Source organism: Bacillus rossius, chromosome 3 (assembly GCF_032445375.1).
Source record: "Bacillus rossius redtenbacheri isolate Brsri chromosome 3, Brsri_v3, whole genome shotgun sequence".
Taxonomy (NCBI): domain Eukaryota; kingdom Metazoa; phylum Arthropoda; class Insecta; order Phasmatodea; family Bacillidae; genus Bacillus; species Bacillus rossius.
In genome coordinates this window covers 40,290,119-40,311,423 of record NC_086332.1, presented here as the reverse complement: position 1 = coordinate 40,311,423, position 21,305 = coordinate 40,290,119, and the positions used below count along the sequence as shown (strand labels likewise).

The 21,305-nt window shown below is 35.5% G+C and overlaps 1 protein-coding gene across 1 annotated transcript; it reads left to right on the top strand.

Annotated features, from left to right (window-relative positions):
- Positions 1-21,305, top strand: LOC134530552 (uncharacterized). The gene is made up of 2 exons (XM_063365478.1): positions 1-425; positions 11,970-21,305. Exon 2 carries the CDS (start codon positions 12,194-12,196, stop codon positions 15,299-15,301), a length of 3,108 nt encoding a protein of 1,035 aa, XP_063221548.1. The 5' UTR covers positions 1-425; positions 11,970-12,193; the 3' UTR covers positions 15,302-21,305.

Genomic DNA, 21,305 nt, shown 5'->3' with positions numbered 1-21,305 from the left:
ATCGCATTCCAAGGTCGTTACTATCTCGACAGCTGCAAAAACGCGCTGTGGTTTGTTATTGTTGGTTGGGAAGTTTGTAACAGTTGCGTCCGCCAATAGCGCAGCTCCGTGACATCCGTGGTCCACGGTCCAATGGGCGTCGTTCTGTCTTATGCGAATGCGAGGCCTCGACGGACCTTGATACGCATGGTTACCAACTGAACGCTTCCTTTGTTCCTTCACACTACTTGCAGCTTCACAGTTCGCACAGCCTGCACCGAGCAAAGTGTACATATCATCGGAACGCAGCCGCCAAATAGCGCCATTCTTGTGCAGATGCGTTAATGCTCGTTGGCAGATGCCTTTCTACCGCAATGAATCCTATAAGTGGTGCTGCTTGGGAGATGTCAACATGCAGATGAAAAGAGCAGACATTCGTTAGCTACGTAAGTTCCAACAGTATTGTTAAATATCTCAAACACTAGGTACTATACTTATTAGCTATATAATTTCTTTAGAATGATGTATAATTTTTAGTATGATGTTAGATTACTGATGGCTTGTTTTCTGTAAACTTTTATTATTGTACAAGGTTTCGAGTAGCAGTAGACATGATAGCTAAAGAAAGAAATTTCGTCATACAAACAATGTAAACATTATTTGTGTTATTCTTTTGGCTGAGACAATATAAAATGTATAAAACTAGTGTGCCCTTTATAGTAACACATCGGCTTACGTAACTGTTTTGAATGCTGGGTTCGAATTATGACAAGGCAATTTTGTACTAGGCTGAAGTTCGATTTATTCCAGCTTCCAGCTATATTTTCCTTCCCCTCATTTCCCCCACCCGGAGATGTGGGCGGATCCAAGCGGTACAGTATTGAAGATACAAAATACAACACGTTCTTTTGTACAGCACTACACATACAAAATGCAACACGGAAATAAAAGAAACTGTGCAACGGTACAGTACTACACATACATACACACACACACTTTTAAGTACAGCACTACACATAAAAAGTGCAACAAGTGCTTGACTAGGTACCTATACAAAATGACACAAACTGTACAACACTACACATACGAAATGCAACACGAAAGGCAATGCAAGTACATTAGAGAACATATAAAGTGCAACACTGCGATTAAGTTAGCTCTATTCTAGTTGTAATGAAGTACAGCACTACCCAAACAAAATGCACATTGGAAGAAAAAACATGAATGCACAGCATAAACATTCCTGTACAGTATAGGTCAAACTTTTATAGAGGTATAATGGAGTACAGCACTACCCATACCAAATGCATCACAGGAAAAAAGGACAGCACTACACATATAGAGTGCAACACTGGGCTGAAGTTAGCTATGTTCAAGATTTAACAGTACAGCACTACACAAACAAAATGCAACATGAAAGGAAAAACATGAATGTACAGCATAAACATTCCTGTACAGTACAGGTCAAAATATAGAGATATAATGGAGTACAGCACTACCCATACTAAATGCAACACATGAAAAAGGTACAGCACTAAACACATGAAATAAAATTCTAGTACAGCACTACACATATAGAGTGCAACACTGTGCTGAAGTTAGCTCTATTCAAGATTTAACAGAGTACAACACTACCCATAATAAATGAAACACGGTATAAAATACATGTACAGGACTACACATGCAAAGTGCAACATAAAAATAAATATCTGTAGCTACTGTACAAAACATTTAAACAAATAAAGCATCAGACATAACACCATTATGCAGTACTACAACATTAAAATATTTTTTAAGCTTTAACTAGAGTTTGCACAGATGGAGCTGATATGTCTTTCTCTTTTGCGTATTGTCTGCTTCACCAAGAAATTACAAAATGTGTGGTACCTGCCGTACAGCTCTATCAAAATCGTCTAAACCAAAATGATAACACAACGTTGAGCCAGGAAACATTTTTTTTTTTTTTTCAGTTCTTATTAAACCGATAGAGCTGATATGTCTTTATGTTGTGCGTATTGTCTGCTTCACCAAGAAATTACAAAATGCGTGTTACCTGCCGTACAGCTCTATCAAAATCGTCTAAACCAAAATGATAACACAACTTTGAGCCGGAAAACATTTGTTTTATTTTTTTTTCCCGTTTTAAATCAATGTTCAACAATACATAATTATAACTTTTTTTTATGTAGAAAACCATGCGTACAACAGAAGAGCCTAACAGCTCTATTGTTGTAACCTTGATTTATAATTTAAAAAAAAATAAAACAAATGTTTCCTGACTCAAAGTTGTGTTATCATTTTGGTTTAGACGATTTTGATAGAGATGTACGGCAGGGTACCACGCATTTTGTAATTTCTTGGTGAAGCAGACAATACGCACAAGAGAAAGACATATCAGCTCTATCGGTGTAAACTTAAATTTAAAAAAAAATATTTGAATGTTGTAGTACTGCATAATGGTGTTTTTTTTAATTCAGATGCCTTTTTGTAAGTGCTGTAAGCTGAGAACCACAAAATTATAACTTTTTTATGTAGCAGACCATGCGCACAACAGAAGAGCTTAACAGATCTAATGTTTCAACCTTGATTTATAACGGGTAAAAAATAAAACAAATGTTTCCCGGCTCAATGTTGTGTTATCATTTTGGTTTAGACGATTTTGATAAGCTGTACGGCAGGTACCACACATTTTGTAATTTCTTGGTAAAGCAGACAATACGCTAAAGAGAAAGACATATCAGCTCCATCTGTGCAAACTCTAGTTAAAGCTTAAAAAATATTTTAATGTTGTAGTACTGCATAATGGTGTTATGTCTGATGCTTTATTTGTTTAAATTTTTTGTACAGTAGCTACAGATATTTATTTTTATGTTGCACTTTGCATGTGTAGTCCTGTACATGTATTTTATACCGTGTTTAATTTATTATGGGTAGTGTTGTACTCTGTTAAATCTTGAATAGAGCTAACTTCAGCACAGTGTTGCACTCTATATGGGTAGTGCTGTACTAGAATCGTATTTCATGTGTTTAGTGCTGTACCTTTTTAATGTGTTGCATTTAGTATGGGTAGTGCTGTCCTTTTTTCCTGTGATGCATTTGGTATGGGTAGTGCTGTACTCCATTATACCTCTATAAAAGTTTGACCTATACTGTACAGGAATGTTTATGCTGTGCATTCATGTTTTTTCTTCCAATGTGCATTTTGTTTGGGTAGTACTGTACTTAATTACAACTAGAATAGAGCTAACTTAATCGCAGTGTTGCACTTTATATGTTCTGTAATGTACTTGCATTGCCTTTCGTGTTGCATTTCGTATGTGTAGTGTTGTACAGTTTGTTGCATTTTGTATGGGTACCTAGTCAAGCACTTGTTGCACTTTTTATGTGTAGTGCTGTACTTAATAGTGTATGTATGTATGTGTAGTACTGTACCGTTGCACAGTTTCTTTTATTTCCGTGTTGCATTTTGTATGTGTAGTGCTGTACACAAGAACGTGTTGTATTTTGTATCTTAAGTGCTGTACCGCTTGGATCCGCCCACATCTCCGGGTGGGGGAAATGAGGGGAAGGAAAATATAGCTGGAAGCTGGAATAAATCCAACTTCAGCCTAGTAATTTTGTAAATACCAAATGTCATCCTTCCAACTACTTGGCAGGTGTAAACATACATATAGTAAACAAACACCGCTAAAAAAAAAGTCTAAAATCAGTGAACATTGTATGGTTTAGGTATACATATATTATTTTTTTAAAAAAATATGGATTTCTAAGACATGACAATATTTGCTATGATATTGGCACAGTCACAGAAATGACTAGTCTTTATTATTATTTTTTTTTACATAATCTCTCTTTAACTAATTATTTTTTATAATAAAATTCAATAAAACAGTTTTAGCAAGAGCTATTTTTCTGACAGAAACGTTATATGTTGACTTGTATTTAGCTACGCTAAGAACAACTAAAATTATCGTGGTTTTTAATAATTTTTTGTGCATTAATCCTCACACATGTAGTTGAACGATACATTTTGTGATTACTACACTGAACTGCTTTTCTACTTCTGCCAATAACCCTGGCCAATGGCCAATAACCATAGTCATAGAGCAGTATATTCGTCCACACGAGTAGACGTGACGTAGGAATGCGAATAAGCTATTTTAAAAGATTGCGTTTACAATTCTTAAGGATTGTTCCACGTGCTTCTGTTTGGCATTAATATCTTATTTTTAATATGTAGGCAACATTAAACTTGCTCTACTTGAAAACTTCAAGGACGATCTGTGTCATCCAAATGTGAATGACGTCACATTGCTACACCGTTAACTGCCCTGTTTTACAAATATGATTTTCGAATCTACTCATTTCTAAAGTAGTCATCGGAGCGCAGGGAATATATGGCGCAGAAATAGTGATTTTTTCCCCCTCAATTGTTTTTGTGTATTGTTTTCGAGAATTGTAAACGCAGCTAAGTTTTGAATATTCTTTTAACCTGTGGAAGTTATTGGATTCAACAATGTTTATTTTTGAAAAGGGAACCGGAAACCGCAAATATCACGAGTGTTCTTCTATGCTACTAAAGGACACAGATTAGGACAAAAACGTCAAGTTGACCAATGTATTCGCACCAGGGAGATTCGGATCATCGCCCACACCACCCATGACATCAAATCAACGATCAGTGTCCTTCGTATACAATTTGGTACATTGCTTTAAGACGGGGCTTTAGAAGGAAGTTATTGCAGTGAAATAAAATAATCTTATAATCTTATTAATCCCATTTTAACGTTTTAGTTGCATATCCAAGAGGAAAACAAACTTAATTACAGGACTGAAACTTAGTGGTAGTTGGTACTTGCTACTCTATTACATGAGTGTGAGTATGATTAATTATATGTTACTAAGGGGTTAAAATTCTCTAATATTTCAAGAATTTTGACTAAAATAAAGTTACGTAAACGTCTCTTCGAGAAATATAAATTGTTTTATTTGACTAATAATATGGTAACTATGGATAATAACATGGATAACATTAATCCTGTATTTAATCATTTTCATTACGCAGACAGAATGTTGAAAATGGAACTTTGACAGCTAATTATGCAAAAGGTATGTGACGGGAATCCGTATTGCATGAAAAATCACATTAATTTAAAAACTCTACAAGTAAAACAAATACACACATGGATGTGAAATGACGAATTGCTAGGAGCCAAATGAAATTAAACAGGTGGCAAGTAAAGGTGATTGTGTGGGGTTATAACGACATTAAACAGGTGACAAGTAAAGGTGATTGGTTGGGGTTATAACGACATTACACAGGTGGAAAGTAAAGGAGAATGGATGGGATTATAACGACATTAAACAGGTGGAAAGTTAAGGTAAATGGGTGGGGTTATAAATACATTAAACAGGTGGCATGTAAAGGTGATTGGGTGGGGTTAACAATGTATTTAGCTATATTGTGTCAAAGTGTTAATTGCAACAAATACTGGTCTCCGACAATAAATTGGATATTGACTGGAACATCAAATCACAGATGTAGTTTTTCCGTAGATAGCATCGCAATGAAATGTGGGGATGTGGTGGAGGAAGTCTATCTCGTCGTGTGTCACACATGCTTCTTTCGGTCCGGCCTGCATTGCGCGGAAACGTGACTATGAGAGGATAGCAGAAAAAAAGGTTCTTGCAAAAACCATTCCTATATTTTCAAATCAAACAAGTTTAGCTGGTCTTGACGTTCTAGCGTCTCCCTTTTCCCTCAGTACCACTCGGTGCTCATAAATTGAGCCATGATGGGGGTTGGAATCTAGTTTACTACTTTCGCCAGATAAGCGATCCTAGATCACAATTCTACAGTTAAAATGACGCAATGTCATAATCAGTATATATGCGGAAGGGCGCACGCTTTTATATTGTTTGTAAGTACATAACGCCAAATAAAAAGCACTATAGTCGTTCGTATTTCCCAGAAAGAAATATTAATGTATGGATGATGGGTTAATGTCACGTCGATATCGGGGTTATTTAGAGACGTTAAAGGCTCGTCTACAATTGCGATGTCCTAAATTGTGTCCGACACACGCTGATCGCTGATTGGCCCACGTGACCCTCTGACGTCATGGGTGGTAGGTATGTGCGATGGTCCGAACCTCCCTGGTCCGAATACGTAGGTCAACTTGAACTTCTTGTCCCAATCTGTGTCCTTTGGTAGCATGTGAGAAGAACATTCGTGATAATTGTTGTTTCTTGTTCTCTTTTCAAAGAGATAAACATAAATATATATATATTTTTTTTAATGTACCATGTGTTTATAACGGACTGAAAACTATAAAATAGGCTAATTTCTCTAATCCTTATGAAGGATAAAACCATATACCGTACTTATTTCTAACTTTTTCTAAATTATCCTGAAAATTCATACTTGGCAACTTTTGATAGCTATTAAAATACTTGTAAGATTAAAAACGAAAAACATGGAGCGTGTGCAGCAGATAAGTGATGCATTAATGGCTCAACTAACAATTTTATTGCACCGCAAATAATGTGAACCGATAATTCAGTTCTTTTATTGATAGCTACTCTATACACTCTTTATAGTTATGTATTGCGTGTGCCTCATGTTTTTCGTTTCCAATCTTACAAGTATTTTCATAGCTATCAAAAGTTGTCAACTATGAATTTTCAGGATAATTTAGAAAAAGTTAGAAATCTGTATATAGTTTTATCCTTCATAAGTATTAGAGAAATTATTTTATACTTTTTAGTCCGTTATAAAATATGGTACATTAAAAATTATTATTTTATTAGGTATTATGTTTTGCTTTTTATGGTTATGTATTGCGACAAGTGTTATGATATTTGCCATCTGTTCATCTGACTCAACAGCTAACCGTTGAGCATAAGACTCACGTAGACCTCGTAGTCTTGCTTCATGCTCAGGACTTATCTATATAGCTCTTGATTCGGAAACTCTAAATAGATTAGATTCCAGTCGAGAGATACGCTGATCGACTGTTTCATTTGCTCGTGCTTGAGCATGTCGTCCGTCATTAGCAAGTCGAGAAGAATGTGCGCACGAGTTCTCGATAGATCTTGCATGAGCCTTACGTTCCTTATCATTACGGCGTTCGACATTACGCTGATTTTCAGGAACTTCTGTTGCTCGCTTACGACGTTTGGCCAATCTTGCACACCGATCTGCTTCCGATTCCTGTTGAAGCTTTGCTAGTCGTTTTTGCTTCCTCTTTTCTAGACGTCGCTTGCGTTGGGTGGCTGTCTCCTTCAAATCAGAGAAACTTTTCTATCACCTGGAAGCAAGTTATTCCAATACGCCTTAGATGGAGCATGACTCTTTGAGCTTTTCAAATGCATATTGCATCGATGACAAACAAGCAAATCACTTTAACAACAAGTTACGGTGGCAAGTATGGCTTTAGCAAATTCGCACGATAATTTAATACATGATTAGGATAGCATTTGTTTTTGGCAAATATCACTCGATACGCTTGAATCTCAGCAAAAATGGATACCCAACTTAAATTCATGAACTGTAATATATGAAATTAATTGAAGAAAGATTAATTGAACAATACATAATTTATTTATACATTCGATTCTTGAATAGTTCGTTTAGACAGAATAAAAAAAACTATATATTCTGTTCATCTGTCAGATTTGAGCTATATTCAAGTATATAGCTGATCGAGAAGTTATTTAAAAATCGATTATAAAATTTTTATTGTAAAAATAAACAAATCAATACAAAAGCGAGTCAGAGCTACATTGTATCGGGTAAAAATTTAAATCGTATAGTGAACGTAATTCTTCTTCATTTTTTTATTTCTGCTGTTTTGTTCTCTTTTTGTTTTTGTCTTTTTCCTTTTCTTCATCTTTATCTCCTTTTCGTTTTTATTCTTTTTTTTTTCACATTTTCATGCATTGTCATCCACTTCTGAGCTAAGGTCCAAATTTCAAGTATCTAGCTCATCGGGAAGTTAGTTTAAAATCAATTACAAAATTCCACCCGGACAGACATACAAGAAAGCGAGTTAATAAATACACGGTAACATGGTAATAACGAACGATGTAGTAGGAACAAGAAGCCAAGAAGACCAAGACGAAACATTAATTAGGGCTGTCCGTTTGCGACCGGCGCTTTTCAAAGGCCGGACAGACGGATTTATTTTTGGCAGTGTGATTAGAATTTATTTATTAGCATTTACTTTTGTCTTACCGAATAACTAAATATTATTGGACTCTTACAACTTTCACAAGTTAAATAATATTAAAACTAATATGCATACTCAGTAACAATACATGAAAACAATAAACAAAAACAATCGAAAAACACCTATTTTGCCGTTCTGTATTTACTGCGCTCTAGTGACTGCTTTGGAAATCAGCCGATTCGGACATCGGACATGGCAATTGTAGACAGGTCAGTTTTCCGTGCGAACATGTGATGTCATTCACTTAAGGATGACACGGACCACCCACAGGTTCGGACTGTTGTATTTGTTAATGGAGTGTTGGCGGAATTGACAGGCGGGGCAGACGTCCGCCACGTCTCCCGCTCGTGAGATCCCGGTTTGAGCCCTCAGACTAAGCCCGGATTTCCGTGTAAGGAAGGAGGCGGGTGACTTGACTGCCGACCCATTGTGGATGCTCTTCACTTCCCGGGGCAATTGCACGTGATTGTGTCCAGCCCCCAGCACACGATCAGTCCATCTCCTAGTTCGAACATTAATTGAAGCCTCCCCCACACACGATCGGCTTGTGGTTGCTGTTGCTGTTGAATGTATCGTTTCATCTTAAAACATGGAAGAGAAATTTTGGATGTTACAATATTGAAGTTGCATTTTTTTGTTTGATAAAGGGGGAAAAAAATAGTAACCAAAGATTATAAACAAAGATGTCTACCACGACTGATGGACTTCTTGTTTGGACTAGCGAGACGCTGTGCCCACGCGCAGCAGTTCGGACCGAGGGCTCTCGAGCCCGCGGTCCGATTTGATCAGTTCGTCAGTCCATCAGTACCGAACTGATCAGTCCACCGTCCTCGTTCACACACGACAGTTCCCGCTGTTCGTGTTTCAGTTCCGACTGGTCGTGTGCGCGGCCCGACAGTAATCCACTCGTCGGTGTTTGAGCTCGATAAGCGCCGGTTATCTCAAGATTGCACTTGCACGGACACGCAAGTTGTCTAGACGAGACAACTTCAAGGTTCAAGGCCAAACTTATTCGCTAACCCCACCGTGATTTATTATATTTGCCAACCGTCGATTTGATTCCAGAACGTCTTTCGAATGCGCCGAGATGGGTACCTATATTTCGATTATGGTTCAGGAGTTGTGTATTCGTACGAAACGTAACACCGTTGCACTGTGATCAAGTTAGGAGTTGCAGCCTCATGTGCGTGTTCGCCGGTGTTGCCGTTATTAGTGTGCAAATAAGTGTTTTGCTACTTTGTTCGTCTATAACAGGGGTCGGCAGACCGTGGCTCTTTATGGGGATGTCGCGGCTCTACAACTCACAGCGCTGCCACAGCATAAAAAAAAGAGGGGGGGGGGGGGGGGGGCGAACAAAATCAAACGGCCCAATCACAACTCGTGTCCTCAACCTGTGGAGCAGCAAGTTCACAGATCTCATCAGCCGCTTGGAAGAGTACGAAGGAGAGAAATCAAAATTGATATCTCACCATAAGTGGACGGCTGCAAAAGAAAAGGCCTAAAATAGAGCTTATCATATTTGATATGTGGAAAAGTCTTGAAAAATACGACAAAAAAATCCTAGCTTTTGCTATTCTAACAATCTTTGGCTCTACCTATTCATGTGAATATTCTCTTCAGTAAATGAAATAAAATAAACAATTAAGAAGTAAATTAACCGACAACAACTTAAAATCATGCCTAAAATTGAAAATAAGGAGTTACTTGACAGACATAGCTAAGCTTTCCAAAGTGATGCAAAAAAATATTTTTTACAATAATTAATTTATTAAAATAATTTAAATTTTCTTGTTTTATCAACAGTAGAGCTCTACTAACGACTATCATATTTTTTACATTTACAGATTTTTTTTTTCGAAGTGGCCTTTATTTTAAAGATTATATGTTGAATTTGTGAATAAATTTTTTTTATTTATTTTTTATCGTCTTAAAATTTTATGTAGATACAGAGAAAATACATGTTGTGGCTCTCTAAAAAACTGGAGAACCTGTTTGCTTAATTTTTGGCTCGTCTCACTCGAGAGCCCGCGACCCCTGGTCAGTCGTGCGGTCCAACGTTGCTTGCGTGTTCTCGGTATTTACCTACTTTAGTTACATGCTTCGCGCTCTTCTGTCCTGGGAAGGCGATGACCTCGTGTAGTTAACTGTCCATGAACAACAAATAACTTGACACGGATTTTGGTCCACACACAAAATAACCCTTAAAATTATCTAAGAGCCCCAAAAATCAGGCTGATGGGACCCGGTTACCTGCGGAAAGAAGGGAGAAAAAGGAAAAATTAAAAAAAAAAGACACTGCTTCTACTTAACTTTGCTAGAACCCAGGTGCCAAGAAATTTCAGATAACGGCTACACAGAAGCCAACAAACCTTACAGTATATATTTGTGCAAAATATTTTGTCCCAGACATGCAACATGCATTCACACCAGAACCAATGTTATAACTGTTTTTTGATGTGTAAACATCTTAGCTCTCTGTATACGGCAAATAGTAGTAGTAATTTCGTGAAGATTGAACGGAAGTCGATGAACGGAAATGTGTAAACAAGATGGCGTAACCCACGTGTAGCAGAATAAACCCGTATAATTTTATCTAGTTTTTTTCATTAATATTAGGGGCCATACCAAATGTATTGCTGTGCTAAATGTAACTTTATGATAGTGAAACAACCGGGAAATATATTTGGTAAATTAAAATAGTCATAGTACAAAAGTAATTTTACGTTTTAAAATATATAAGAAAACTGGCATTACATTAATTGTAAGACTTATTCTCCTTCTTACTAGCCAATAGATTTAGTAGCACAGGTAAAGTGTATGCTTCTTTCTTTTACCTCAAGGGACATGGTTCAAATGTTGTCACTGGAAAAACCTTTTTGTTTATTTTTAATTACATTATAATATAATAGTTATGTTGAATCAACTCAATAAACTTAGTATTTGTTCGTGGGAAGTATTTACAGATTGATTTCAATCATTGAAGCAAAAAAAAAAATACAAACATATACTTAGTGTTATAATATGTGTTAAAAATGTTTCACGTTAATATTCTAGAAATGCCATAGATGTATAACTTCTAACGTGTGCGAAAACTTTAGAATATTATTGTTTAATGAATTTTAACTAGATGGGCAGTATTTTATTAAAATTCCTTGTTGAAAATCAGGTCCAAAGCTGAGGTTTAGGAATTTTTTGAAGTCTTTTTCAGCTAATTGCTATGTGCGTATGATGGTAGTAAGCAACGTTTACGATTCAGGCAGCTAATTCTAGCGGCGGGCGCAGAAAGTATATATGTGATTTGGTCCAGAAATTTTGTTATTTGAAAAGCAAATATTTTATTTATCTGTAGGCTATATTTATTATGCTATGCATTATTTTAAAGAATTCAGAGTTTCGTATTATAAGTTTGTTTGCAACTGGAACAAATGAAAACACATGAATTTGCTCATTACTGAGGTTAGATATTTACACATTGCTGGTGAGTAAATACTGAGAGATTCTCCCCCTTTTTTTTTGTGACATGTCTATGTAGGATATCTTGTCTCCTCAGTAAGTAGGTACATTTGTTTAATATTATTTGATTCCTTGTGAAACCAATAGTTTTATAATTTATTTCACACTCACCCCTTATAACCTTTCTTTCTGTTTCATGGCCAAATAATGGTGCTTGTGAATAAAGTGAATTTTATACTACAGTTTTCCACATCAAATTGCTTTAATTTATTTTATAAAAAGATACAACTTTTGGGTTTGTTGCAGGTTTAGAAAAGCTTTGTCCACTGGAAACATCCCTTCAAAGCTTCTGTTCTCATATTTCAACGTGTGAAGCAGATGGTACCAGTATTGTATTTTTTTAACATTTTTCTTAAACAAAATTTCACATAAATATACTTTTAGATTAGGCTGTGTAATTTAAGCTCTCTGTAAATAATATAAAAGTTTTAGTGAATTCAGTCGATACAAATGTTCACATTTTGCAAAGCATGTTCTCACAACCAATTAATGCACCGTCCGGTGTTGGTCAACCTGGCACTGCATCTTGTCCAAATACCTCCCTTGATTCAAACACAGCTTCTGGACCACATATTTCCAACTCTCGAGAGAAACCAGAGTGGCAGCAGAGATGTGAGAATTTCACAGACAGTTTTGTGATGGAAATTGATAATAAATTTAACGTGTACCATGCGCTCTTGGAAGATAGGGAAAGAGGGGATGGGAAGAAACCAGGTTCTACAGTCAAATTGATTGGCGGAGAAGTTGGCAATGCTGTAGGGACTGTTCTTGGAAGTTTTTTTGTAATTCCAGGTGGGAGAGTTGTTGGAGAATTTGTTGGTGATAAAGTAGGTGACCTTAGTCATGGGATAAAACGGAAGAAGTTGTCTAAGCTGATATACTACTACCACGAAAATAATAAAGTGCAGAAGACAGTATTGATCAAAGGTTGCTTACAGGTCTTTAGAAGCTTTGAGAGTCAAATCTTTAGTCTGAACGGCAAAATGGCTTGGCAGGTTTACGTCCATAAATTCGGCCAGGATGCTGCACACAGAGTTATAAACTTCTGTGCTAACGAGGATGTTGACAGGTTCACTGAGGATGTGATAACAAAAGGTGTTGTGCTAGGAAAATCGAAGAAACGGAATCCCTATATTCCAATGAAGCGTGGTCTAATTATGGAGTTCCAGGAGTCAAAGGTCACCTCAGAAGACATTTTCACAAAGGCTGGTGTTGTGAATTTTGAAAATAAAAAGTATTACAGAAAGAAAAATGAAAAGAGTAATGAGAATATGTATGGGTACCGTCTTTTGTTTGATTGGGAGACAGACAACTCAAAGGCTTTATCTCCTGAATTTTTCAATAATTATGAAAGTGATCCAAGACCACTCAAAAATGAGTATAAGCATATCTTTGATGCAGAAAATTGCAGCAAAATATTAGATGAACTTATCGCTGTGATCTGCTGTAGAAATGTATACATGCCAGAAGAAACCTTTAAACAAGTTTTAAAAGACTTACAGGATGAGATGGTGGAGGAAATAAGAAATAATAACACCCATACACTACAGGACGAGGAAAAGTTAGAAGACGTAATGAAGCGGATCAAAGAGCTAGATCTTGACACCTATGTGAAGGATAGACACCAACTGCTACAAACTATGGAGCAGGAATTCAAACAGACAAGGACTCTCATAGTTGAGGGGTTCGAGAGTATGAGAACTGGCCGAAAAAGTGAGTTTGTTACTTTTAATTTCAAAGAGCATGTCAAGCCATTCACAGGCAGGAAAGCGGTTTTGGGCAGAATTCAGGAATCGCTGCATGCGGAGGGTGGGGACAGGAGGGTTGTCATCTGCGGACTCGGCGGCATGGGCAAGAGCGAACTGGCTCGGAGGTACGCCACCAAACACAGCAAGGAATACGATCACATCATGTGGATTGATGCTGGAAGTTCCAGCTCCTTGCAACGATCTTTCGCTAGATTAGCGGAAAAACTGGGTGTGAAAACTGAAATTAAAAAACTTGGTGAACCAACTGAGCGTATCATCACTGACATAGTGAGCGACATATATGATGAATTACGAGGTAGGAAATGTCTTTTTGTGTTTGATGATGCTCAGAAATGCAGGAACCACGATACAACAGATGAAGGCCTCAGAGACATTTTACCAAGTGGAACTATCGACGAGTTTCATGTAATAATCACATCCTGCATGATTTCTTGGGATGCATCAATACCAAGAATCAGTTTGATGGTTTTTGAAGAAACGGAAACTTTAGAACTGCTGAAGGAACTGTTGGGAAAGAAATACCAAGAGCAAGATGCTTTGGATATTGGCAAGCTTTTAGGTCATTATCCTTTGGCACTGAAAATAGTATCTTCTTACATTAACGATCAGGACATCACTATTTGTAAATTCATAGCAGAATATAAACAAAAAAAAATAGACATTCTTAAATTGAAGTTTCCCGATAGCAGCATGGACAATAATAAAAATACTATTTTGACTACATTTCAATTAACACTGGATAAGATTTCACAACAAGGTGATACAGAAGCTGTTGCCCTCTTGAAAATTTTGGCTTATTTGAATCCGGATATTATTTCTCAGCACTTGTTTTCAAAGTTTGCAGAAGAAATAAAAGTAAGATATGCAATTCAAACACTTAAGAGATATTCACTTATCAGTCAGAAACCAGATGAGCCATTATTGATGATGCACAAATTAGTGCAAGAGGTTTTACGTGAAACTTTTAAAGAAACTGAGGAATGTGTCCTGGAGAAAACCCTGGATTTGTTTAGGGAGCTCAAACATGAAGAAACCCTTGAATATGAGATTGTACAACAGTTTGAATACATTTGGCATTATGCTGGTTTGTACAGGAAACTTATAACTCGTTATCATAACCTTTTACAGTACCCTCTCCATCAGGCTGCTCAACTAAGTCAATTGGAAATGGTTAGATGCCTAATCGAAAAGTGTGATTTTGACGTCTATCAGAGGGATAGAACTGGCATGACAGCTCTGTACAGGGCTAACCAGCAAAATGATAATTTGGAAGTCATTAAATACCTGATAGAAAAACATGTTCAAGACTTTAAAACGATAAATAAAGAAGACTGGAAAACATTAGAAATAGCTGCTGAACAGAATAAGACTAAAGTTTTGAAATTCTTAATAGACGAGAGCTGTGCAGAGCCGTATTTAGAGAAGAACCTGCTTCTGCATCAGGCAGCTCAGAATGGCAGGCTGGATGTGGTTGAACATCTGATAGACAATGGTGCTGATGTACTTTGTAAAAGAAATGGAGTTTCTGTGTTGCACGAGGCTGTGCTCAGTGATGTTTCTGCCATCGTTAGCTTTGTGATCCTTCATATAAAGAGAGCGTGTAAAAACAAGCCAGAAGCTGTACAAGATTTCATCAGTGCACAAGATAGAGATGGTGATACTCCCTTCATGTGGGCTGTCAAAGGTGGAAAAATAAATTCAATAAATGTTTTGAAGAGACTTGGTAACTCGGGCACTAGTGTAAAGAATAAGGAAGGCAATACCTCACTTGATCAGGCAAACAAGGCTGCAAACGAACCATTGTGGTAGTGTAGCCCTTTCATTGTGCAGGTGATAAGTCCAAAGAGTGGATTTCTTGATGGTAGTGGTAGAGGATATCGTATAACCAAATTCCAAACTCCAAGAATTAGAAGGAAGTTTCCCAATTATACAGTATGTAATATTTGACATTCTGTATTGACAGTTTAAAACGAGAAGTCACTATCATAAATGCTAATCATAATATCCTATTCAAAGCTCAATTATTTGTTTTTCCATGCACAGTAAATGCCAAAGGCTTGGATTTATTATTCAGGTTAGAATTTTTTACTTTTGTATTATTTTAGTATGTATTATTACCTTTATGTGTGTTATTTTTAGAATTATGTACCTAATAATGTTTGAGACTCAAATAATATGAGGTAACTTTAAAAATATATACTGCGAATGCATATCATAGCCTACTGTGATTTAGTGATAAAGGAACTGAAGATGCCAAGTAATCATTTTTTTTGGGAAAAGAAGTATAAAATTATAATTAGACTTTAGTATAATAGGTTCTTTCGTAGTTTTGTAAAATAACAAGTTTTAATTACTTATTCACAACTCTAATATCCTTTCTAAATATTTTTGAATGATGATGTGTAAACATCTAACCTCGGTAACTAGCAAACTTATGTTTCCTCATGTTGTTCGTGTTGCAAATAAACATAATACAAAGACAGGACCCAAAATTTAACGTAGACTTCTTTACAATAAGGCAGAACGTAATAAACAAAACGATAAATAAAATGTCGCTTTTCAAATACCAAACTTTCTGGATGCAAATTACACACATACTTTCTGCACCTGCCGCTAGAATTCACTGCTTGAATTGTAAATGTTGCTTGCCACCATCAAAAGCAGCACGAAAGAAAACGAAATTTGAAACCATAAAAACAGCTCTGATAAAACCTTGGCTTCGGACATGATTTACGACAAGGAATTTTATTTTAAAAAATACTGCCCATCTTGTTAAATTCACTAAACAGTTAATACTATAAAGTTTCTGCATACGTAGACGATTATAAATTAAACATAAAGAATTCAAGGATCGTTGTATTACTATATTATAAAGTTTTAATTTTTATTACATATACAAAATCATCAACATTTCCTAATAAACATAATTTATTTTATTGTACTTAAAGTAAAAATAAAGGATATATGTCTACCTAGTATGAAATAATCAGTCCAATGGACCGAGGTATGGATTTAATATTATTATAGCAATAAGATCAACAAATAAAATATATTCATATATATTTGCTTAAAGCACAATTTGCATTATCCAATAATCGGTTATTAAAAAGGTAAAAAAAAACGTTTTCCAGTAACAAGGTTTGAATCTCATCAAAAATTACTCCTTGAGTTCAACAGCATGTTATACCACTGCACTATCAAAACAATTGTAGTTAGATAATGGAATATGTATTATAATCATTGTAATGCCAAATTTCTTACTTATTACCTGGGATTACTTTTAACTATGACTGTCTTAGTTTACCATATATATTCCAGAGTAGTTTATCATAAAGTTTAATTTGGCACATACGTTTGGTACGTACCCTAAAGTTTATAAAAGTGACTGTACGGATTTATGTCTACATGTGGGTCTGCCATCTTCGTGTCACATTTCCGTTCATCAACTTCCATTCCATTTTCACAAAATTATTCCTACCAAATGCAGTATACAGAGAGCAAAGATGTTTACACATAAAAAAAAATTACTGAGATATAACTTTTAATTTGCAAAAAGGTTACAATTAATAAGTAGAATTTTTAAAATTGTGATGATTAATTATATACCTAATTTCATGAAAATGTTGGTAACAGTAATTGAATTACTTGTTATAAATTACTCCCCAACACTGCAAATAATGCATACTAAACCTGTGTCAAAATGACAGAGCTGTTAGCTGTTGATAAATCCAAAGTGTTTGTTAACTGATAAATAAGCAAGACACTGAATATGTAATTGAATTAGTAATGAACTATTATTGAATGAAATAGCAGATTTGTATTTTTTCTTTCAAAATGTAGTACATAGTCTCTTTAGAAAGTGGGCTGTGTCTTAATGGGTTTAGCCTTCACATTTGTAAATCATATTTGTGAAACTACAATACATTCCAAATCAGTTAATGCTGCAATAACATTTGCATTAAATTATGTTACTTAATATTGTTGTGTATGCATGTTTAACTTTTGTAATGGGCATAAATAATACAGTTAAACCTCGTCAATCCGGTCTAATTGGCATAAAGGCTATCTGGACAGTCGAAAATCCAGATAGTCTAGGCAATATGGGAAATAAGCAAAACAAAATTGTTAACTAAGCAGACTTACCATTTACTATGATAAAAAAATCTATGTTATGTAACAAAACTACATAGTACACATGCCCTATATTGTTTACAAGTCATTAAAAATATAAAAATTACTTTTCACATAATTTCTTAACAAAGAATATGTCAACTTTCTTGTATTTCAAACATGTATAGTATCTGGATAAATCATGTCAGGTACAGTATCGTGTGCTAACCGTCTTTGTTTGCATAGATGTAGAATGCAGTAGTCATTTTTATGTGAACCTAAAAAAAAGTGTACAAATCTGATCTGTATTATCTGAAGATCCAGATAGAGGGCCGGATGAACGCGGTTTTACTGTACTTGTTTTTCTTAGAATAATTTTTTACAATAGATTATAACCTTGTTTATGCTTAATAGAGAGAGCATTGGTCGAGAGGTTTATAAAAATATTGTATGTTGTTAGTTTGAATACAAATAAAAAATGCCATATCTTGTGATATCTTGCTCATGTTAAGTGCTTATTGGAATAAGTAAATGTAATGTAAGTAGGAAGTACATTTTGTTTTCTTGAAAGCTTTGAGTACTTAGAACTATTATGATTAAAAAAAGAGTAACCGGGGTTTTCAGAGCTTTCTTTTAGTCCAAAATTCATTCTCATTCAAGCATTGTTGATGGATTAGAATGTAATTTTTGTGCACTCTGTTACATAGAACAATATTTCCCTGTGTCTATGTCCCATTTATTCTTTAATGGAAGATAGCGCCCGCACTGTTTGGGAACCAGTTTCTCTATCATTTTTGTGTGTTTGCTGTTATTGTGTTATTTTTTATGTGGCTGGCTGTTGTAAATCCCATCATACTGCCAGTAATTAAGTTTTTTGAGACAAAATAAATTAATATGTAGTTTAACTTGAATTGGATTAAGAAAACAAAATACTTGCTGTGAGTTAAAATCACAAAATGTCAAAATACATCTTATTTCTTATATTACCTAGCCAAAAAAGTATAACCATTCTGGTCAAAGATCTCATTAATGGAGATACATACATTCTCAACAGTTGGTGCTGTATAAAACTGCCATGTATTATAGGTACATAGTATATGTCTTACATATAGTATAAGGTATTATATATGTTTAATTGTTTATTATTTTTTACAGGAAATGTTTTTTTTTCCTGAATGTTTTATGTTCTATTTCCATGGGAAAAGTAATTTTTTATGAGCTGTACAAAATTTATATTAAAAAAAATTATTTACAGTACAACAATATAAAACTTTATTATTGATTCATGATACCTACAGCTATTACTAGAGAGAAGATTTTATGGTGTTATTTTTTAGGTTCATTTAGTCTTTAAAAAAAAAAAAAAGATATTTCAGTGTTGTTTTCATTTTTGTACATTGTATTTATGCATTAAGATAGTGTATTGTTCAAGCGATATGAAAATTAATATACTATTAATTAATAATTAATGTACTATTTATAATATACTATTAACTATTAATAATTTACTATTAATTAACATAATATTTCTCAATACTTTCTTTAACAAAACTGTTTTTTTTACTGATAGATGATGCACTTTTACAGTAAAATAATTTGTAATAAGAAGAAATAAGACAGAACTACTCATAAAAATGAAAATAAATGGGCTATTAATGTCTAATCATTCATGTTAAAAGTGTAACTAATAATAGGAGCTGTAAGATAAAAAAAATATAATTTTTTTTTTGCAATTTAGTTTTTTTTATTTTTGTATGCTCTTCATCCTAAATTAATTAATTTCATTGAAATTATCATGGTAAAAGATTACATGTTTGTAATTTGAGATAAGTTTTGTCACGTTGCTGATTGATTTCATGTTTTTAGTTAGGTACATTTCTGTGCTAAATGATGTATTAACTTGCATTTCAGTGTCATAAAAAGTTTTGACATTCATTTTGGTGGTATTTCAGTTTTATCACAACTCACCATATAATTTTGTTTCAAGATATTACCGTATCATCAAATCTATAATTTTGTTATTGGATTCAAGTCTGTTGGTACCTCTATCTGCTCCCTTCATACTATGAAACCTTCCCTGCACGTCTCTGAAAGATGATAGTGTAGAACAGCGTGTGACATTGTAGTAACATACATATATCATCTATAGAAATTGCTATTTATTATTTAATGAAATTCATATAACTATTGCATACTTAAGTTGGTATTTTTGTATGTAGTTCCAACCTGCAATTGGCTCACGTAAAAGGCTTTAATGAGTGAAGTAGAACAACCTCAGGTTTTTCTATGTGCTCCACTTTGTGGCAATAATTTAAAGGAAGTGGCTCACTATTAAAATACATTCTTTTAAAATACTTGTGAGCTGACACTGGTGAAAATCAGCAGGTCTTCTGCAAATAGACTGTGCTTCTTGCCACAATAACGAGCTGCAACGTGTTTGTAACAGTTTGACGCCGTACCTCTTGTGATAGTAAAGCCCGGTCCTCACCCCGCCCACTGGCAGAATGCACCCTCCCATCCAGCCCACACAAGTCAAAGAGACAATAGTGTCAACATGCAAGTAAAATATAAGTGCCATGTGTATTGTCCCGTTGTCACGTGTTCGTAAATAATTCTCATAGGAATTAAAGTAAAGTAATTTCCTCCCCATAACACCCACAAAGGAAAGTGTCCCTTGAGGGCATCGAGAGTAATGAACAACCCAAATTTATTTTGCAGCCTTTAATTCATAGTGCCAACAGATTATGTCTACTGATGTCAAAACCGCCGGGTAGTATTACATGGAATAGTCGCAGCAAGTGACAGACATTCTTCATTTTTACTCTGACGTCAGCCGGGGCTACGCCCCATGAGCCTAGTCAGTCTCCGTTTCCTCAACATTCCTCTCCCCTTCCCCGGCATTTGTACCGCCATGTACGTAGTCGTGTGTTTGAATTGCGCGCCACGAACTACCACAAGAGGGCGCTTAGAAGCAGTGCGGCGAACCCTAAAATTGCTATGTTAATATTAATTGTAAGCCTTTTTGTTGTTTTCATCCATCTTCGCCCCAGTGCTGTGTAGTTTACTTGTGTTTCTTTAATTTAAATAAGTTACCTTAAATAACTATAGACGTTGCCCGGGCGGACCCGAACAGGCACGGACTTGGACGAGGATAGGAATGCTTTTATATGAATTATCATTAAATAAGTAAATAGTAACAAACTTTCCACTGTCAGTAATTTTTATATATTTTTAATGTTTATCTGTAATTTACTCAACTTTCGCCGGGGCACGGAGTCGTAGAATACAGTAACGGTAATTGTGTTGGCGCGAAGGGCGCCATGTTGCCACCTGCGAGCGATGAGCTCAGCCCCAGTCGATCTTCATCACTGACCGAGAGCAGACGCGCCAGCACCCCGGGGACTTCAACCTTTGTTCTGCACTGACCAAGTAATCCTGTCTCGTTAAGTATTTCTGAATCTCTTTCGCTCGTCATCCTCGGGGCAGCTCTCGGTCAGCGGACTGTTTAATTAATTAATTGTCTCAGTCGAGTTTCTTTCATCACCGTGTAATAAGTAAACTTTGCAGCATGGCCACGTGTGAGGACCATGCCTTCACCTAAACCGATTCGTGCCTCAGGCTTTTTTAACCGTGTAATGTGTAACGTGTAACGGGCGTGTAGAGAGACGTGTTAGTGAAATTAAATCTGGAGAATAAATATAAA